At 33.9% G+C, this 20,780-nt stretch overlaps 1 protein-coding gene across 1 annotated transcript in view; it reads left to right on the top strand.

Annotated features, from left to right (window-relative positions):
• The window catches only part of LOC123660662, a 31,707-nt gene extending 12,429 nt beyond the window's left edge, over positions 1-19,278 (top strand). The window contains exons 3-10 of the mRNA XM_045595716.1: positions 7,110-7,274; positions 7,809-8,164; positions 8,246-8,342; positions 8,909-9,124; positions 10,144-10,265; positions 15,218-15,422; positions 15,844-15,994; positions 16,534-19,278. Of these exons, the coding sequence (XP_045451672.1) occupies positions 7,110-7,274; positions 7,809-8,164; positions 8,246-8,342; positions 8,909-9,124; positions 10,144-10,265; positions 15,218-15,422; positions 15,844-15,994; positions 16,534-18,659 (3,438 nt within the window). The 3' untranslated portion in view covers positions 18,660-19,278. The remainder of the gene's footprint in view (positions 1-7,109; positions 7,275-7,808; positions 8,165-8,245; positions 8,343-8,908; positions 9,125-10,143; positions 10,266-15,217; positions 15,423-15,843; positions 15,995-16,533) is intronic.
• The last annotated feature ends 1,502 nt before the right edge of the window (positions 19,279-20,780 follow it).

Genomic DNA, 20,780 nt, shown 5'->3' with positions numbered 1-20,780 from the left:
CCCACTTAGTTTTGAATGTAGTAACAGATTAAAAAAAAACTAATATTTACTATATAATGTTGAATTATGTTTGATTATCTATAACGTTAATTTGTTTTGGTTAATATTAGCCGGTTTAAAAAAAATACTTCGATTGTATAATATGTTATATGACTTTGTTAGCTAAATTCGCGTCAAATACTTTTAGTAGATAATGTACTTATAGTTTAAGTATATCTAAGTATGTATATACACACATATATGGTATATATCTTCTAATATATAAAATTCTCGTGTCGCGGTGTTTGTAGTTAAACTCCTCTGAAACGGCTTGACCGATTCTCATGAAATTTTGTGTGCATATTGGGTAGGTCTGAGAATCGAACAACATCTATTTTTCATCCCCCTAAATGTTAAGGGTAGTCCATCCCAATTTTTTTAATTTTTAGATAATTTTTTTATTCTTTATTTTATTATGATTTGGTGTTGAAAAATACATACAACTCTAAATTGTCATAATATATATAGCAAAACAACGTTTGCTGGGTCAGCTAGTATATATATGTCTTATACCTACTTATGTACTTGTACGTACTTAAGTATCATTACCAACACAAACAAGTAGTCACAAAATATCATTTGATCTTCACGTGAAGATCTTGGGTCTCACTAGAATAAATAAAATTTACGTAACTAAAAACTTCAATGAAGTAAAAATGTTTTGTTTCGAAATATTATTGACCACTCATTCTTCCTACACGCAACGTAGTAGCCGTCGACATCCACATTTATCACATGCGTCTAATGTGAATACATTTATGCGATAAATTTTTTACGTAACAATGAAAAGTGGGACAATAGATGTTATATGCAACATGTAGAATGAATTTCCTTATCAATAATTTTTGGGCTTTTCGTTTTGTGTAACCTACTTATTTCATGTGTAATAGCTATTAAAATTACATGATTATAAGTTTTACAACCAATATACATAAAATATTAACCGTAAAATTACCTAATTAATCTCGTTTCATACATTTATATTTTAATATTACTTATATCGATAATTAAAAAAAAAAGGCCATGATTGCTACTAAAATTTTCAGTAAGCAGATCTTCAAAGAGCTTAGGTTAAAATGCTTAGTGACGATATGTTCAAGAAGTGCTTGTAAAATCTACTTATTTTAACTGTGGACACTTTTATTACTAAATAAACATTGTATAAAAGTAATTTAGGATAAAAATGAGCAGGTTTAATTCTCTTGAATTACCACATATGTATGTATTTGTTGGTCGGTGATGTAAAGTAAATCATTGAAAAACGATGTTGCGCAAGGTGAAAGCGGGAAACGGTGGGTTACCAATAATTTACTGCCGTTTTACTGCTTCTTGGTGACTTCTCACTCATTTTCATCGTTTCTAATAAATTTAACAAATCTTGAATTATTTATTAATACAGTATCGTATACTTAGGAATCGTTAAGATCGTAAAATTAAAGCATTCTTTTCCCAATTACATGTTTTACATTTTAAATATATTGTGCGATACCTTCATTATTAGCAGCTTAACATCTTCTTTAAATTCCTTTCATTATAATATGTTTAAAATTTACTCTGACAAACAATAAATTTTATTCCGGGGTATCGAACCAATGTATCACGAGTTGACACAAATCCGCTCAAAAATTTTAACGGTATTGGGATTTTGTTCTTAGCTCATTCGGGTTTCGGGAGATAAATTATTTTCATCTAAGTAATACGATTATTGCATAACCAGAAAAAAAAAAACCATAAACGTTGACATTTTTAATATACATCGTTAATAGTCACGTAATAAGTAGTTACGATCGCAGTATGTAACCGATTTTAAAATATTATTATAAATTATTACATAATCACAGATCAGCTTAGCGCTTGCAGCAAATTGATACATCCGATCGTTTATCTAACGAAGCGAGTAAGGTCCATGAATACGCGCTTCATCAGTGTTGTTACAACATTAGTGACCCGGGTCTGGGGCCACGGTCTCAGCCACCTCAATTTACGGACTATACACTGTAATCTTCTACAATCATCCTCCACGTCACCTAAAACCCGAGGCGAAGTGCTTTCTCCCTTGGACTTATTTAAAATCGTCTCCAACGCTTGATTGACTCGCTCTATTGTTAAAGTAATCATTACATAACCGATTTGATGTGCCGTCACTCAAACGAATATCTTCAAACGATTTTGTTTTGTTAATGTGTAATGATGCGTATTTTGTACGCTTGCCATTTAATTGTTAAGCAATAGATATGTCTGTTTAACCTATGTATCAATAGTTGCTGAAGACGATATTGAATTAAAAGTTTTATTGATGGATTATTGAGGCTATAGAAGCCGACATGTCCCAAACGTATTAGCCAATCTGCTTTGTAACAATTTTACATTACATTCATTTAACATTTCATTGTAATCGTACATACAACAATATCAATTATTAATTAAACCTATATTAAAATGACCACTATAAGTACCTTTTATTCCATATTGAACGCACAAGAGCAAAAATCAGACTCGTTCATCACATAGTCTAAGTACAAACTTCGGTTCGAATGTGGACTAAATTAACATGTACCCGTTGATAGCTCACTTCGAGCGTAGGCACACAAAAGGCTACTATTGTGTATATTGTAAAATTAACATAGCTATCAAACAAAGCAACGCTCGTTCATATTGTGCTCCTTATACGATGAAGAAACTTCGTGGTGCTTTTTCCGTTTTACGTTGTTTTAATTTTGTGCCTAATTATTAAATTAATTCAATTAAAACTTCAAATACCAAAAATGTACGAAAGAAAGAATGATTTTTTTCTGTGCTTTTTAAAACGAATGTCACGGGATACAGGAGGGTGCAGTAAGAAGGTCGACGGCCTCGATCTCGACATGATACGGCCCGAATGCGTTATTTTGATTCACCGCACTCCTACATTATATCCTATCGAGAATTCCACGCTTGATGTCTTCTTTGGGACGAACATTACTTTCCTTATGATTTATGATCCCTTCGAGTGGTAATTACTTATGACTATTAATTTTCTTGATATAGGTACATTTGCATTTGACAGTTGACGTATATTTTTGTAATTAAAATATTTCTTTATAAGGACAATAATTTCTGAATAAATTAGCTGTATTGCAAATATTTGGAAAATTATTTTATAGTAAAGTAGTGTTTTGAAAGGCAAATGTTCTATAAAAATAATAATCAGATATCGCATGAGGCTTGTTTTCACCGGAGATGAATTGGCAAGTTTACAGTTCAATGGTATCAACAACAATGGCGAAAATATATGCCGCAGCGACCCGTTGTGTTCTGACCTTTTGCGATGTCATTTCGGTAAAAATTTAAAATTTCTTTCCGCCTTATAAAATATATATATTCAGTTGTAGTACATTTCTGTGCTTCTACGAATTTGTGCTTGTTGTAGCATACAACACATAATTAGGTTTATGTCTTTAAACTTAAAACTTATTTTAATAAAACCTTTTTTATTCTCGTAATAATCTTATTTAGTCAATGTTGCTGAATTCCTTCGTAGGCCGTGTTCGAATTCGACGCCAGTCGCCGGCGGGCTTCTTACATTCCAAGTGAATCACGCCCTAATTATTGCTTTCTGCGTACCTGTAACAGTTAAGCTCACTCAGAGTTCACTTTGAATTGCTTACTGTTAATAATCATTAAACATTAAAATGTAGTTAAAGCTATAACTTTAGTGTAATTGCCATTTTTATTTTATTGACTTCTCGCGACTTCGGTCAACTGTACACGTATTTCAACGAAGTAATATAAACACAAAACATGGTAGATTGATTTTTAAAATTGTCTGTCAAAATTTTATCGCAATAAAAGGATTAATTCCGCGTAGTAATTAGGAATAATGGGATACTTAAAAACCCATTAGTAGATTCATTATATTATTTAGGATGACAAAGCATTGTTGCATAATAAACAAACATTATTTTTGCTTTAAAAAAAAAAAAACGATCGTTACGTGATGTCTCAGAACTCGTCAACTTTCCACACCTATATGCAATATCATACAGTATTGTTAACAAATCCAAATAGGTTTATTAGATGGTGTACCTTGAAGGACGGGTTTAAAAGCGCGTTACGTGTAAGAAAGTGAAAAGTAACAGAGCTAGTCTTAAATAAATTATTTTATTATCAAGTTAAACTTGCTGGTAATAAGTTGCAGATTCCATTAAACTGAATCATTTATGGAAACTTTTCTAATAACATTCTCAGAATTCTAACATTGAAAGTTTTGCCATTAAATCAGAATACCAGAATGTTGATACGCCTAGATAACCATAATTATGTTACGTTTGACGCAGTTTCTAATGATTTATTCAGAAATAGGTTACGTAATATTTTCTGATTGTCTTTTATGGTCAGTATTTCATACATGTATTATTGCAGTTTTTGGATATTAATTAAAAAAAAAACTTAAAGGACACGTCGGTCTAATTTATGTAAGAAAAACGGTCGCGAGGGAAGACTCAGAAAGCGGACGAGCATTTATTTTCTGTACATTAGGACTGAAGGCTCGTTATCTAAAAACTAACGTTACCGTCTCATCTTACTCTGAAGTAAACATTTGACTTAGAAAGTGCAGTTTTGTGTTACGTCCGAGATAAGCTTTACGTGCTTATTTGTGACGCTCCGAATTCTTGGTACTTAAATAGATTCAGGCGCCGATTAGGGAGTAAACAAACCTAATCAAAAATATATTTAGCTTACAATACAATACTTATTCTTTATCAGAGACCAAGCTTTGTTTATCGGCTTTAGTTTTCATCTTTCAAGTTATTGTTGTTAAAACAAAATAAGTAGGTACTTATCACTTCTCTTTAAGGTGGATTAAAAGAGATAAAAACATCATACCGTTGTAACTTTCATCGCTTTGGAATTTTTATATTTTTTACGATACAAATGTTCCTGTTTTTAAAAATTCTTTTCCTTCAAAAATTTGCAACAAAACATAAATTACAATATTTTTAAATTTAATGCAAATTTTATAACATGTTTGATCGACATTATTATAAAACGTTGGCGTAAAAAATTAAAATAAATGTTATTTCATTGTATACACGCTTCAGAAGACGCTAAAGCTATGAGGCAATCATAATATATCAGAAGCAAACATAGTACTATATTGATAATGATCGAAAATTAGTCGCTATCAAAAAAATAACATACTTATCACACGTTGATGTAATCGCCACAAATTGGATCATGTAACGGGCTTGTCCGTTCGCATAAGACGTTCAACGACTGACCGCGGTCATACAGTAGGCGACACGACAAATAGACGGTCGAAATTATATTTTAAACCTTATAAAAAACGTAATAGAGTTTCTTATATTCACAATGAGACATTACATGTGTATAATTATTTACAACACAATAACAACATGTCATGCGCCCCACTTTATCCTTAGCATTAATAACGCTTTTAACTTTTTGCAAGCTGTCAAAAGTCAATCATTTGGAAAAAATGGTGAGGTGAGAAGGTTGTTTAAAATAGAAGATTTTTGATTGTTTGGTTATAGTTCGGCTTACAGTCTTAAAATATTCTAATCATAAATTCCTTAAAAAAATATTTTTTCAATTTTTTAACGAACTAGCTGTACCCTGCGCTCGTTGCTAGTTGCTAAATTTTTTTTTGGTCGTACCAACTCAGAAACCTTTGTGGCCTCATGCACAACAGTTTGCTGAAGATCATGATATGATCAAATGCATAGTTTACGATCCTATAAAGGACATACAGACAAACATATATTATATACTCTTATATATATTTACTTATTTAACATGAAAGGGTAATTAAAAAATAATTTAAAGACCGCATTATATTAGATCAATAAAAGTAACTCTTACACAATTTGAACCGTTAACTTTTCTATAAATTATCATCCAGTCATTTGAGTAAGACGACCCTAATCTATACTCGCTAACATATTTGAAATTATCAAAATAATAACAAATCGTCTTTAGAGTACTATAATTTATTACGACGGTGATAAGCGGAATGTTAAGCGTTCTTGGAAGGAATAATGACGTCGGTAAACCCGTTGATGTCTTTCATTAGTCACAGGTCAACGTTAGCTATTTCGCGATTCAATGAGCATCATTCTGTCAATTTGTTTGTTTCTATAGTTTTTTTGTTTGCTTTGTAAAAACTGCTTATTGTAAATACATTTTTTTAGTGTATTCGAACAAAAGCTTTTTATTATTCGTTGGAAGATCAAATAAAAAATTTTGCGAAAAAAATTACAGAAACTAAAATATTACAAAAAATGTATTTTTGTATTATCACATATCTTATGTATAAATGGTAAGGAACCTTTCAAAGTATCTACCATAGGTTATTTAAAATTGTTGGTGCATACAATGAATAGTAAAAACTCTCACGGTGTGCGCCGTGTTTATAATACAGTGGCTTTGTCGCGGACACGCTCGAGAGGACGTCGTGCGCTCGGCAAGGCTCCCTCAGGACTCCGTATGCCATTAGAATATAGATTTGTATCATTACCTTACAATAACGCTCGCTAATGAAGCATAGAGCCTAAACGGAAATTAAGTTTCTTATTCAACTGCTTATCGCTTTATATCTCTTAGTTGAAATAGCTACCATAATTTATTTATCATGCGAGCGTAAGTAGTGGCTCATAATTTGAAGTAATGGTCGAATGCCTCGGGTGGCCGCATAGTTGAAATATCACCATACATCAAACTGAGCCGCTAGCGCTGTAATCCTGGAATTCACATATTTCCTAGTACAACTTACTTGGCGAATTGCCTTGACTTTAAATATATCAAAACTTGACGTAAATTGTGTGTATTTACGAGTATATTATTGACATTACTTTCCTTTGTGTTTGTAAATTTCTTAAAAACCTTTTTAAAAAATTACGAACCAGAATCGTAGTATTTACTACAAATTAAATATTTAAAAATAATTATATGAATGTTGTAATACAATACATACATGTATTTAAAGAATTTTATTTTTTGTGGAACAAAAATTACTCGAATTAATTAAATAATTTGTATGATATAATAATAATTAATTTGATTTGTTTCAGATCGAGCGTCTAGCGCAGTATGAGCGCCTGGTGGGCGGCGGCTGCGCGAGACGCCGTGCAGCGCGCCTCTCCGACTTGGAGCGCGTGCAAGACCTTTTTCCGCACGACTACCTCGCGCTGCACGATGCCGACGCACCCGCCGCGCTTGCCTCTCATCATGCGCAGGTAACATTTTCAATATATTTATTTGATATCCCTGAACTATCACAAATGTATACAAATTTTGAGACAAATTAATATCGAGGAAGGGCACAACAAGATATATCCTGCTCAAAATATAAAGCAGCCCGTGTGGGAAATAACTTAGTCTTACAAAGATTACAAATAAATAATAATGTACTCAAGTAGTGTTGTGTTCCTGTGGTAAGTAAGGTGACCACGGCTCTTGGGGAGAGTCGGGAGTAGAGTCGTCAATGCGCTTGCAATACTTCTGGTGATGCAGATGGCACTTAACATTTAGTGCGCCGTACGCTTGTTTTATAATATCATCATCATCATCAGCTCAGCCTATTGCAGTCCATTGCTGGACATAGGCCTCTTTTGTCTTCAAGCATTGCGGAATCTTCGAAGTGAAGACTCGACGGAGCCCGCCAAACGCCGCCCAGCCCAACCGAATCCTCCTATCGGCCTCCTTCTCCTTCTTTATAATATACTTATAAAAAAGTCAAGTTTACAAAGATGTTTTGTTTGTTATTTCAGAAATCAAAGAGTCTGCGTAAAAGGCCAAGTTTGGACATTAGTATTGGCAGCAGTAACACAAGTTCCTTATCACCGCGCACCTTCATCATGGAAGCTCCGGTGCAGCTCTGTCCACTTGGTTCCACATCCCCACCGTTAGATCGCCACCTGTTTTTATTCAACGATCTCCTCCTAGTTGGCAAGTCTAGAGGCACAAACTGCTTTAAGCTTAAGGAGAGTGTAAGGCTGGCAGAACTATGGCTTTCGTTGCCCGAAGGTGATGATACAGGGTTTCTTATCGGATGGCCAACTGCCATTGGTGTCACAAACTACCTCGCTACATATCCTACACAAGCTGCCAGAGACACCTGGCACAGGTATGTTTTATCCAAACGATATTAAAACTATAAATCTGTTGAGGAGAAAATATATCTAATAAATAATTTGTTTCTTTTTAGGAAAATTCAAAATGCCTTAAGTGTTCAGTTAGCGTCGGAGCCAAAATCAACAAACATTCAGATTTTTTATAAGGATCTGGCTAGCTCAATAGAATTCGTAAGTATTAAGTAAAAGTTGTATAAGTCTCTGTGACTGTATGTATTCACAGTATCATGTTGTAAAACTAAAACTTTCATTCCCTTCTCTTTCCCATCCACATATCTTGAGACAGTTTATTGTTATTCAAATAACGTCTTGAAGTACTTTGAAGTGAATATATTTGCGATGGTAAAAAAAAAAAGTTTTTACAGATCGAACGAGGTATTTGAGATTAGTATGCGAAAAGCGCTTAACAAACTACGTAAAGTTTCAAAACAAAACACTTTTACCTTAAAAAATTTAAATGAACTTTCTAACGACAGTTAACAATACGAATACATCACTTGAATAATCTTTAAGACTGTTAATTACACTAATCTCACAATCATTACAGCCTATACAGTCCACTACTGGACATAGGCCTCCACAAGTTTACGCCAAAAATAACATGAACTCATGTGTTTTGCCCATAGTCACCACACTGGGCAGGCGGGTTGGTGACCGCAGGACTGGCTTTGTCGCACCGAAGACGCGATCTCACAAAATAATCTCACAAAATATTCATTAAAATTTTTCCTTTTCAGTGTAAAACAGTATCAATAAGTCCTGAAATGAATGCTCGTTGCGTTGTCCGTCAAGCTTTACATGTGCTACAAAATGGGGAAGGAGAGCAGGAGGTAGAGGCCGAAGGGGATGAAGGGAGGTGGGGGGCGGCGAGTGACTTTACACTCTGTGTACGAGCCGGTAGAGATGCACCGCCCACCCCACTGCAGGGCATAGAGCGCCCCCATGCTGTTCAGGTGATTGATTAAACGCCTTTTTAATTTTTATGATGTATTTTCGATATCGATGTCCGTCCAAAGGATACATTTTATAGCATCGAATAATATTCTTGGAATTTAGTATAGATCGTTGTAAGCAGATATTAATTGACTTTTAAGTTACAAAATAGATTTTTAAACAAATATAAAATTCATTGTCTGTAGTTAATTTTAAATGAAACATACTCTGAAAAGTTAGTTTTATTCTTGTTTGAAAGCTATTTGGTAACATTGCACGATTGCTTTAATAATAGACAATGCTCATTCAAACCGTTGGATTGAGAATCACAATATTTTTCTCAGGAGTTGATTGTACAGCGTATATATGTTTTTTGGAAAGTCATATTTCGGTAGAAAGTACGTTATTTTTAAACAAAATGCATGAAGCAATTAACATGTAGATAGACATATTACGAATGGGAAATCCTATGTGACATCTTAAATAAATAAAAATGAATGTTGTTAAGCGCATAACTCGAAAATGGCTCGACCAATTCTGCTAATTTATTTTTTGTATGTTCCTAAAGGCCCACGGAAGGTTTAATTAGTAAAAAAAATAAATAAATGCTATTAACTTTTTATAGAACGAAGTCTGTTCGGCAGCTAGTATATAATAAATACAACGCGTTACCGCAACACTGGTTTTGGGTTCGATCCCTGCACATGACAAACATTTGTATTGACCATGCAGATATTTGCCGTGGTTTGGGTGTTTTTGCAGTCCTTGTGGGTCTCCTCACCGTACCTCGGAGAGCACGTTAAGCCGTCAGTCCCGGTTGTTATCATGTACACCTGATAGCGATCGTTACTCATAGTAGGGAATATATCCGCCAACCGGCATTGGAGCAGCGTGGTGGAAAATTAAGCTCTGATTCTTCTTCTGCATTGGAAAAGAGGCCTATGCCCAGCAGTGGGATATTACAGGCTGAAGAGAATAAATACTCGTATTAAAGTAAAGTATTTATTCTCTATACTTAAACTAATTATATATTTTGCAGATGTCGCGAATAAGACAAACACTTTCGAACGAAGACGGTTTTGATTTGGAACACGTAAATGCTAAAAACAATCCATGTGGCTTAGTCTTCGAATTAAGGAAGAAGAACCAAGGATTAAAAAGGTAAAAAAATTGAAATAATATCAGTACTTAAGATTACTCTTTCTCATCTATACAAATAAGTAAAATCGATGTCTCTATAACAATGTTACAATAACAGTTTTTTTTTATTACAAAAATAAAATTTTTAGTTACTTGTACTAAAAATATTCTTCAAAACCTCTGGCAAACTTTTGTTGTAGCTTAAATGTTGTAGTCATTTGAATTGTAACTTTTTTTATAAATGTAATATAGTAATAATTTTCTAAAATTGAAGTTGCTAGTTATATTAGTATATATATTATATTATACACGAGTATTTAATTATTTTCTTTTATATTATGTTACTATATGCAAAAAATAAATTAAATACTCGAGTAACTGTAAAAAAAATCACTTAAGAGGAAAGGGTACCGAAGAGACTTTTCAAAAATAGGTATTTGAATAAAATGTTTCTGTCGCGCTGCATGCCGCTACCGCGCCCCGCGCCATCTCCGCCCCGTTTTTTCTATGTGTGACTGTCGTGTTGTTAATGTGCGTGCGCCGGCTATTCAGCTATTAATTGTTGACGATATTTTAGTATTCGCATCTTTCGTTTGTGATTGACTACGAGTACATATAGCGCATAGTGCTATTTTTCTGAATTTGGCTTGTTTTATTGAATTTGTTCTGCATCGTATTGCTGTGACTCGGCTTACTATTATTGAATTTCGTAAACTACTTATTATTATGTTTTATTATTTTGACTTGGATACTCTTTGTGACTTGATACATGTCTATATTTTTGTGGGTAATTATCGAAATACTTAGGTACTTTATTTATGAATTAGGTATGTAATTACATGGTTGAGGTGTGTGTAAGAATGGGTAATGAAATACATACATAATTATAGTGTATACATGTAGTACATAGTATAAGTGTAAGTATAGTATATATATGTAATGTAGTACATACACAGTATAAAATGTTTGCCTTAGTACCTATATAATTTGTAATGTCTCATGTTTGTCGCAGTTATTAATACATAGGTATAGGTTATATATATTAATTAACATATAATTGCGGCGATATAACAATGGTTAAAAATAATATTATAATTAAAAAAAAAAAAAAACAAGAAAAGCCGCCTGCGTGAAGAACAACTATTAGAAAGTCAATTGAAAAAGCTGGAACAAGATAAAAATTCAATAATTACACAAAGATAGCTAAATAAATCACACCAATTTCAAACATTATGTACTGTACACTTACAAAAATCATGAAGGCGACTTTTTCAATTATTATTTTATTTATGTTTTTTTAGTTAGGCAAATTACGTAATCGATTGAATTTTTTTAAAGAGTGGTTGATTAACATGACATAACATAACAATACACTTTATTGAACACCAACAGAAAATAATAATACGTATCAGATTGATTTTTAACCGACTTCCAAAAAAGGAGGAGGTTCTTAATTCGACTGTATTTTTCTTTTCTTTTTTTTGTATATATGTAACTTCAGAACTTTTGAGTGGGTGGACCGAGTTCGACTTGTACGCAAAGGAAAAAAAGCCGACTTCAATTACATCGACATGTAATACAACAAAGGTAGACGAAAATATAGTCAAGTAAATACGCGTTATTAAAGATTACTCAAAAATTTGTTATCAGATCTCGATGAAATTTAAATATGACTACACGATAAACATCAGCTTTCGATTAAATTAAAAATCATCAAAATCGGTACACCTAGTAAAAAGTTATGCGGTATAATACAACGTAGGTCGACGAAAATAGTCAAGTAAAAACGTATTATTTATATTACTCGAAAAGTTGTTGTTAGATCTCAAATAAACTCAAGTGAGACCAAATGACACACACCACCTTTCGATTAAAAAAAATTTGTAGAAATCGGTCCACTCAGTCAAAAGTTCTGAAGTAACATACATAAAAATACAGTTAAATTGAGAGCTTCCTCCTTTTTTGGAAGTCGATTAAAAATAGAAACCGATTTTAAACGTCTATAGAATTCCTAAGTCGACAAGCTTGAACAGTGAAAGATTTAGTATAAACGAAAGAGGAGTGAGAGGGAAATTCAAGAAGTAAGCTTTCCTCAGAACGAAAACTGCGTTCATTGGAATCACTAAGAAATTTAAATCGTCGTTTTAGATAAGCAGGTACAACAGGGTTAAAAAGAATAGAGTAAAGTAAGTTTAGAATATACGTATTCCCGAAGTAGGGAATTGGGTGCCACTCAGGGCGTAACTACTGCCGTATCAGCCGTATCAATGATACGGGGCCCCCTATTTACAGGGCCCCTAAGGTGTGTAAGCAAAAATTAGTAAAATGTTATCCACAACGTCACTTAATCTTGTGCTTCCTGGAAAAAAGAATAAAAAAACTGTCATATATACCTATAGAGTTTTAACTTCAGAAATGACTGAAGTCTGAAAAGCAGTCCCCTTTTATCCGAGTCAAGCGTGCGCCCAATTGTTGATAACATTCTGTATCGTTTATTTCGGGATTCAGTTAATTATTATGAACAATGAATTAATCTTTTTTATATAAGAATGGGGCACACAAGCAGATGAAGCCATCTGATTTATAACGGCTACCGTCGCCCATGACCTTTAGAGAAAAGATGTAGACACTAGACGCTTGGAAACCCCCAAATTTTAACACTTTGAATGTCCGCGGAAAGAATGCGCACGAAGCTCGCACATTAATTGCAAACCACTGGTGGATATAATTAGCACCACTAGACTTCTTGACATCGAAAGAATGCACAACACGACAAACGATACTGCTCATAGTGCACATTACGCATCGCGTGCTCGCACCGTGGAATGCTCGATGGTGCTTTTCCCTCATCGTCAAGAGTTGAATTCGACGCAAAGAGAGTGCAAAGAATTTTCGCTTACTTTTTCGCATAATGTGCCAGAGAGCCTTCAGGTTCGCGCAATGATGGAAGTGTAGACTAAAAAAAGTTACCTTCGACAGCTTTTGTAAGAAATAAAAGGCACGGGTTCCATTTGGAAAGCCCAATAGTCTCTCGCCATTCTGCTGTGTTTGAACTTTGCCCTAGTGATTTACTACCTGTAAGACCTGGAGGCAGCGTTGAATCTCTACTTCAGGTTATGCGCCTGTGAATCCCCCATATAGATGCGGAAGATTCATAGGAATTCACTAATAGTATTGGCCTCACAGGCTGAAGCGAACGATCCCCCGCATCTATTGCTGCAGGTCAAGGCTAATAACTCTCCAGCTTGGAACTACAAGCTCTTTAAATTAGCTTAAAATCCGAAATTCAAAACATTCATTCCATTAAAGAACTCATGGAATTATTACTGATAAAATTCAATAGCCTTGCATCCAATTTTCCGGAGGTATTAACTTGATGTTTTTCAAAACTAAAACTGATAAAAAATTACCTGAGGATTTCGATGGAACAGGAACAGCTACAGCAGACTACATTCACTATTGTCTATTCTAGGAGGAAGTTATAACTTATAATCAATAAATATTTATTTTAATTCAATGCAAGCATTTTTTGTGAGAAATCTTTACCCATCATTTGCCTGCCCCCCACTAATTTTGATACAGGGTCCCAAGGTTCCCGGGGTTCCAAGGAATGCTACGCTAGTGGGGCCACTTGAGTTTTTTACGCAATTCAGAAATATGATTCTATTTGCGAAGTCCAAATACGAATCGCATAGGTACATAGATTCGACCAAATTTAATAATCTGCTCCTCAGTAATGTCAAGATAACAGCTAAGCAATTTTTTACCGATGAAAAAAAACAGAGGAGGTTCTAAAGTCGCTACGTACCTATATTTATTTATGTTTGACCATGCATAGCTTTTTACAGAGTATTCCGAAATTGATAAAAAAATATATAGGAAAGAGTAAACCCCGAAGTTGTTTTTCGCCTAGGAGGCGAGGAAGAAGCGCGGCTCGCAGCTTGCTTGGCATAGGCATGGGAAAGAGCAGTCCTAATTTTTTAAACTTTCTTATTGTATTTTTTATTAGTATTACGGTAATAATAATCATAATATACTTTTTAGAAATCCTTGTATTGAGCCCTTTAATTTGATACCAAAAACAAACAACACAGTTATTTACCATAATTATCATTGTTATTTATTAGCGAAACCCTTCGTTAGACCAGGTTTGCACAGTGTTACAATAAAAACCGCATATACAAATACGGTTTTATTGTAGTTATGAAAAGAGAAATTATTTAATTTTGTTAATACGAATTTTAGAAAATATCGACTAAAAATTACATCACTAGTGTATCGATATAATTGTCGACTATGAGGCATCACTTCGCTGGCGTATATACGTATTGCTTTGACCCTTCTCTCCCCCAGACCTATCCCCCAAAAAGCAAGAAAGGGACAACTGCAGCTCAGACCGTTTTAGGTATATAATTTTTGACCAAAACAGTGTTTCGTAGTCGACTGTTTTCTCCTCAAAACATGGCAATTTTTTAAAAACAATTTTTTTAGATAATAAAAGAAGACTTCGGCTATGCCCCTATGTTTTCGTTTTTTTGAAAATATGCATATATTTTTCTTAATGAGTGTCTGAAAATGTACAAAAAATTATGCAATATTTCGAGTTTTTGAAGTCTCCTAATTCCTATGATAATAAGAATATGAAAAAAATCAAAACATAGGGGCATGGTCATGGCAGCAAAGAGTTCTATGTCACAAAAATATTTGATCTAGTGTCATTATCCAGGGAGAAAACAGTCGACTACGTTTGTATGGAGAAAGACCCGGTACCCTTTCCTCTTAATACAGTTACTCTACGTTTATGAAATATAAAAGTATCTAATTGTTATTTTAATTAGTACACATCCTGTAAAAGAAAACAATCAAAACCTATAAGTCGCTACAAAAATTTAACACCGTGACTAGTTTTACTACTTTAAGCTCTACATTTATAAGTTGCGAAAAGATTTAATTCTAATTTTAAAAATTTATAGCACTAACACGACTCCTGGTCGAGGTCTGCGTCTACTACGTCGGAGTGGACGGTTGTTCGGAGTGGCCCTCACACGTTTGTGTAACGGAACTCCTCCACCCGCCCTATTACACGCTCTCCGCCGCCTGCGAGCCACAGCGCCTCTCACTCACGGCGTTTTCCGCAGAAGTGCCAACGCAAAAGCTCTGCGTTTGCTTCGAGATAAGGTAATGGTTCAAATATTTAACTCAACTGTCTAAAGAAAGGTATATATCTACTATTTTCACAACACTAAAAGTATGTCTGCAATTATAGTCTATAATAATTACAACAATAAAAAAATATATTTTGAATAAACTTAGTCATATTTGATTTAATTCAGCCTGTAACATCCCATTGCTGGATGTATTCTTCTTTCTCCACTTAGGAGAAGGATGTAGTATGTATATTCAAATATAGTGAGCTGAATTAAAAAAAGAAACGTAAATATATGACCCCTAAGGAGTAAAGAAAAGATTAATATCTTAAGAAATCTTAAGATACAGCTGTATTAATGGAGAATGTGTAGTGTTAATGAAGAATTTCTCATTTCATCATAGCTGAAATAATGAAGAATGCAAGGTATTAATCAAGGTTTTCTCGTTTCAGCTGGATGCTTTAGGCCCTTGGGCGGAGGGCTGTGCGGAGCTGGAGCGTGCCCCAGTGCTATTGTTAGCAGCCCTTGTTAAAGAGTTCTTCCGCGCATTACCACAGCCTTTGCTTGTTGCTGACCTTTACTCCTCTTGGCTGCAAGTGCTTAGTAAGTTGACCTTATCTAAAGACCTTATGTAAAGTCTATTCTAAGAATAGATTATTCCATTATTTAACTCTTAATCATAATCACCTTTATGTCCATTGTTTGGTAGAACATTCTTGCTATTTGAGTATAGTTAAGGAAACGTCAAAATTAGTCTGTAGAATTGACTAGCCCGTTGGCACAGTTTGTAGTGACTCTGCTTTCTGCTGCGGGGGTTGTGGATTCGATTCCTACCCCGATTCTGGGTGTAACATATATATTTATTTATATATGATTCTTTATAAGTATGTTTATCGAAAAAAAAATGTACCAATTGGCTGTTACCTATAACACAAGCATTAAGTTGCATAATTTAGGAACAGACGACTGTGTGTGTATTTGTAGATATTTATTATAAAAAAAAGGAATAAAACTGGTATCATGTTCAGAAAAATATTTATAATTAATTTTAAATAATAATTAAAAAGTTAATATATTTAAGATTCTCAAGTAAATATAGTTCTTACGATTACATAGAATATAAAATGATGTATTTTTTTCAGGTTTACCTCAAGCAGAAAAAGTGAACGCTGTACGCTCATTACTGTTGAAGCTACCGAAATCTCACTACAACATGTTAACATACTTTGTGTGCCTCTTGCAAGCGATCGCTAAAAAATCAAACATAAATCTCATGTGCCCAATGAATTTAGGTGTATGCGTAGGGCCGAGTTTGTTATGGCCAAACGTTCCCTGTGACAGAGCTCCCAAAGCAGTGCCAATGATTGTCGAACTACTTATAGTAAAAGCCGAGACCCTGTTTGGGCCGCAAATTGCTGGACTCCTTGGAAATGGCAGCCCTGAATCCTCTAATGCACTTTTAGATTCGGGTGCCGAAGAAAGTGATAGTCTTCATTCGGTTGGTATATCATTAGATTCAATGGAATTATCGACACCCAGAAAAGAAAAATTATCATTGAGTCGAGATTCGGGGCTGACGCTTTCTGAAGACGATTCTAACAGCAATGGAGGAAATAGCCCGGCCCCTAGAAATATTTTACACAGCCTTTCTGCCCCGACATGTAATTTACAAGATCCAAAATTATTAACTCGATATACTGCAGATAACCATAACGTTAATGGTCTTCCTCAAGTACCACAGCGGCAGCAGAATATATATTCTAATAAAGCAGAATTATATAGTACTGTGAATGAAGAACTGTATACAATGCCGTATATGAGCGAAAGATATGTGCATAATTCGATTAACATTGGTATTGCAAATGGAATCGATGATAGAAATTATATATCCAAGACAGCTGTACAACGTTCCACAGCTGATATTTATGGTCAGAGTCCTGCAAAGTATATTACAGGTTTGGAGCCGCAGAAACCACCAAGAAGTAATATTTCGAAAGCAGCTAGAACTTCTAAAGTATACAGTATGTATGCAGAAAATCAAGAATCCAACCAAAATGTAACAAATAAAAACTTCAATCGAGCCAAAAGTTCTGATAACCTACTAGAATCCAAACAAGAGACAGTCGATAATAAACGTGACTTAGTCTCTAGTCAGGAGAACATTGTATACAGTAATATTCATGACCTTGCCTTATTTACAGAAAATATTCAGCGTCAAAATCAATATCAATCGCATGCAGACCTGTTATCTAACATGAATTATTCTCGTGTCTTTACTGGTTGGGAGAAAAAGAGTGCGAACTATAATAATCAAATTAATATATGCTCAAACGAAAATAATTACGGTCAAATGATTAAAAGTTCGGGAGAATCCTCGCAAAATAAAATAGAAGGAAAAACAACACCGGCAGCCACCATTTTTACAAGAAATGACTGGTCTCGTCAAGCAGCGAGGACGAAAAGCTTAGAGGTTAATGAAGATGGGCACAGTAACGTTTTGGAGAAAACTCGAAATGGTAATTACGAAGTAAACGTTGTGAATTGTTGTCGGAAGAGGCGATTCGATCCCTCTCATATGTGTACTAAGAACTGTATAACGCTCTCTATGATAAATAATAGAGAAAAAGAAAAACACACTACGAATTCACAGAACTCTTACGCCTATATAGACGATAACCACGGCAACAATTCAGAAGAGACTAACAAATGTAGAGCTCGCAATTACAATAATACAAAATTAAATCAATCGAAGTCTTTAGCAAATATTATTTTACACAGCGACTCAAGTAGCAGCGACACGTTGTATCAACCGCAAAACTCTTTCAACAGCCGCTCAACAGAGTCGACTACCAGCGAAAATTCATTTGAAAACTGCTACACGACGCAGTACATTGAGCCGTTGTACACATCTGTTTATAATCGCAGAAGGGACATTTTCCACGAAGATAAAAATAGCATGTTTTCATCAGATATTTACAAAGCGACCCCAACGTCTGTGCAACCTGACTATACGTCTGAAAAAGAACAGAATAACAATAGCAAGAAACCGCCACATATGCCCCCACCTGTACCACCGAGGAAGATGGTTTACCAGAGGGTACTGAAAAAATTTCAACCAGTTCATATAAACAAAGATGATAAAGCGTCTCGATCGAAGTCAGTGCCTCCTCTGTACAGGGATCCACCTAACGGAACCGAAAAAAACGGGCAAAACGTTGTAGCTCTCGAGTGTTCAGAATCTGACACGGAATCGGAGTCATACGTCTAAACGCTGCACAAACAATATTAATTGTAATGATATTTTAAGGGTCTAATAGCAGTACTGTAATACATGCGAGTAGATTGCACATTATCGAAGTTTGGTTGAAGTTCTTCGTCCGTAATTTAATTTAATCTAGACGCTATTATAGTACTTCTATTTAATTTTGCGTTATCGTATGAATCCCGCCTTAAAAATTTCTATGTATGTGACCATAACCTGTGCTGTTTTGGTGATGTAATTCCAAAGAAGTAAGAATAGTTTGCAAACATAATTATATTATATATAGTTGATCTTATTAATAAGATTCTGATAAAATGATAGCGTTATATTAGTGGAATATGTAGAATTAACAGCAGCCACTTTTTAAAATTTTAAACTACTTATTTAGTTATTATGTATTGGTATATACGTAAAGTTAATCTATCGTGTCATGTATGTGTTAGAGTTTTAAAATATATAATAATATAATATGTAAAGCAAATAGATTTGTATATAATGTATAATAGTGTAACTAAATATACCTACTAAAATAATTATTAAAACATATGATATTATGTAATGATACCTGTCTTTTATTTAATCAGATCTTGTAACATTTCGTCACAATATACAATGTTACAAAGTTTCCAGATTTTTTTTTATAAATTTGTATTATTGTTATACTGTTGTCATACTCAGACAAATTACTAAAGTTATTGCGTAGAAGAAATAAGTGTAGTTACTAACACGGATCTAGAGCACTGGCAAAATAAAAATAAAATAGCTTTATTTCGTATTAAAAACAATCTATGTCTATATCCATAAAATTATGAATGCTATTAGTATTGGTGGTAGTCAATTCATCATAAGCTATTGCATAAAGTAAAAAAAATATAGTTAATTTTTAATTAAGGGACTAATTCGTACCATAAGTGTAGCGCACATGTAGCTCAGGAAAGTAACGAATCATTAAGGAGAGGCAGTTTTGGCGCGAAGTGCGAGTGACCAATCACTGTACGATGATATGACCTTTGTGTCTTCTGTGCCTCACTTCATTCATATCAATGAGACACAACATTCATCTTTGCGCAGATTGACGGTGAGCACTAAATCGATGCCAATAATTCTAAGCCACATTGCAAATTCTGTTTAAAAATGAATATATAATTAATTAGCCCAGAGTAACATTTTTTTATTTATACTGATAACTATTGTGATACAGTGTGAAAATTTGTTGGTCAAAATTTAACTACACCTTCGTTTCTCAGATTTCTATCCTTTTATGGTTTGATATATTTACTTACAATAGGAGGGAATCTGAATATGTAAGAAAACTATATGTTTTCAAAAATCAAAACATTAATTAAAAATCATCTAATAACGATTTTCCAAAAAAAAATGCTTGAATTGAGCTTTTATAAAATTAATACGTCATTCAGTCAGGTAGTTTAGCCTATTGCAGTCGACTGCTGGACATAAATTAATACGATGATATATTTAAAAACATTTGCTTCTACTTTTTTTTTGCACTCTGATTTTAATTATTATGTCCGCAATAGTTTTATACTTGATAAACTCTTCACTATTAATCAAACGTTAGCCGAGGGCTTAACCAAAGCTAATAGGAGTATATGAAAATCGTTGACTCATCACGAAGTCTCATAAACCGCTAGACGCATAGAGATGAAATTTGGCAGAAAAGATTTTTCGGTTAGGCCGGTCGGATAATAGGAGTCTATATTAAAGTTAATATATATATTATAGTTTATACGAAAGTCCTACATTTTAGTCTTACAAACTTGAAACATGGTAGAGAGATAGTTTATACTCGTAGTTATGGATTTCGCGACTAGGGCCACATTAAAGAGGTCTAAGGGCAGTGAAACATCTTTATAAAATACTACATTTTCTATATTACAAGCTTGAATTTTGGCAGAGATATGGTAAATAGTTAGTAGACATCCTCTAAGAGCGGATTTCGAAACTAGAATCGCATTAGTGATCTAACAAGTTTTTACAAAATCCTTATTTTTTTAGTACTGTGAACAAAACTTTTATTTCTGGCCTGCTTTTGAAATTGTAAACATATTTTAATCTTTTTTTCTCAGACCCAATTAAGTATTGATTGAAAATTAATAAATAAATAAT

Source organism: Melitaea cinxia, chromosome 15 (assembly GCF_905220565.1).
Source record: "Melitaea cinxia chromosome 15, ilMelCinx1.1, whole genome shotgun sequence".
NCBI classification, from domain to species: domain Eukaryota; kingdom Metazoa; phylum Arthropoda; class Insecta; order Lepidoptera; family Nymphalidae; genus Melitaea; species Melitaea cinxia.
Note: the sequence above shows the minus strand (reverse complement) of the source record. Positions and strands in the feature narration are given on the sequence as shown.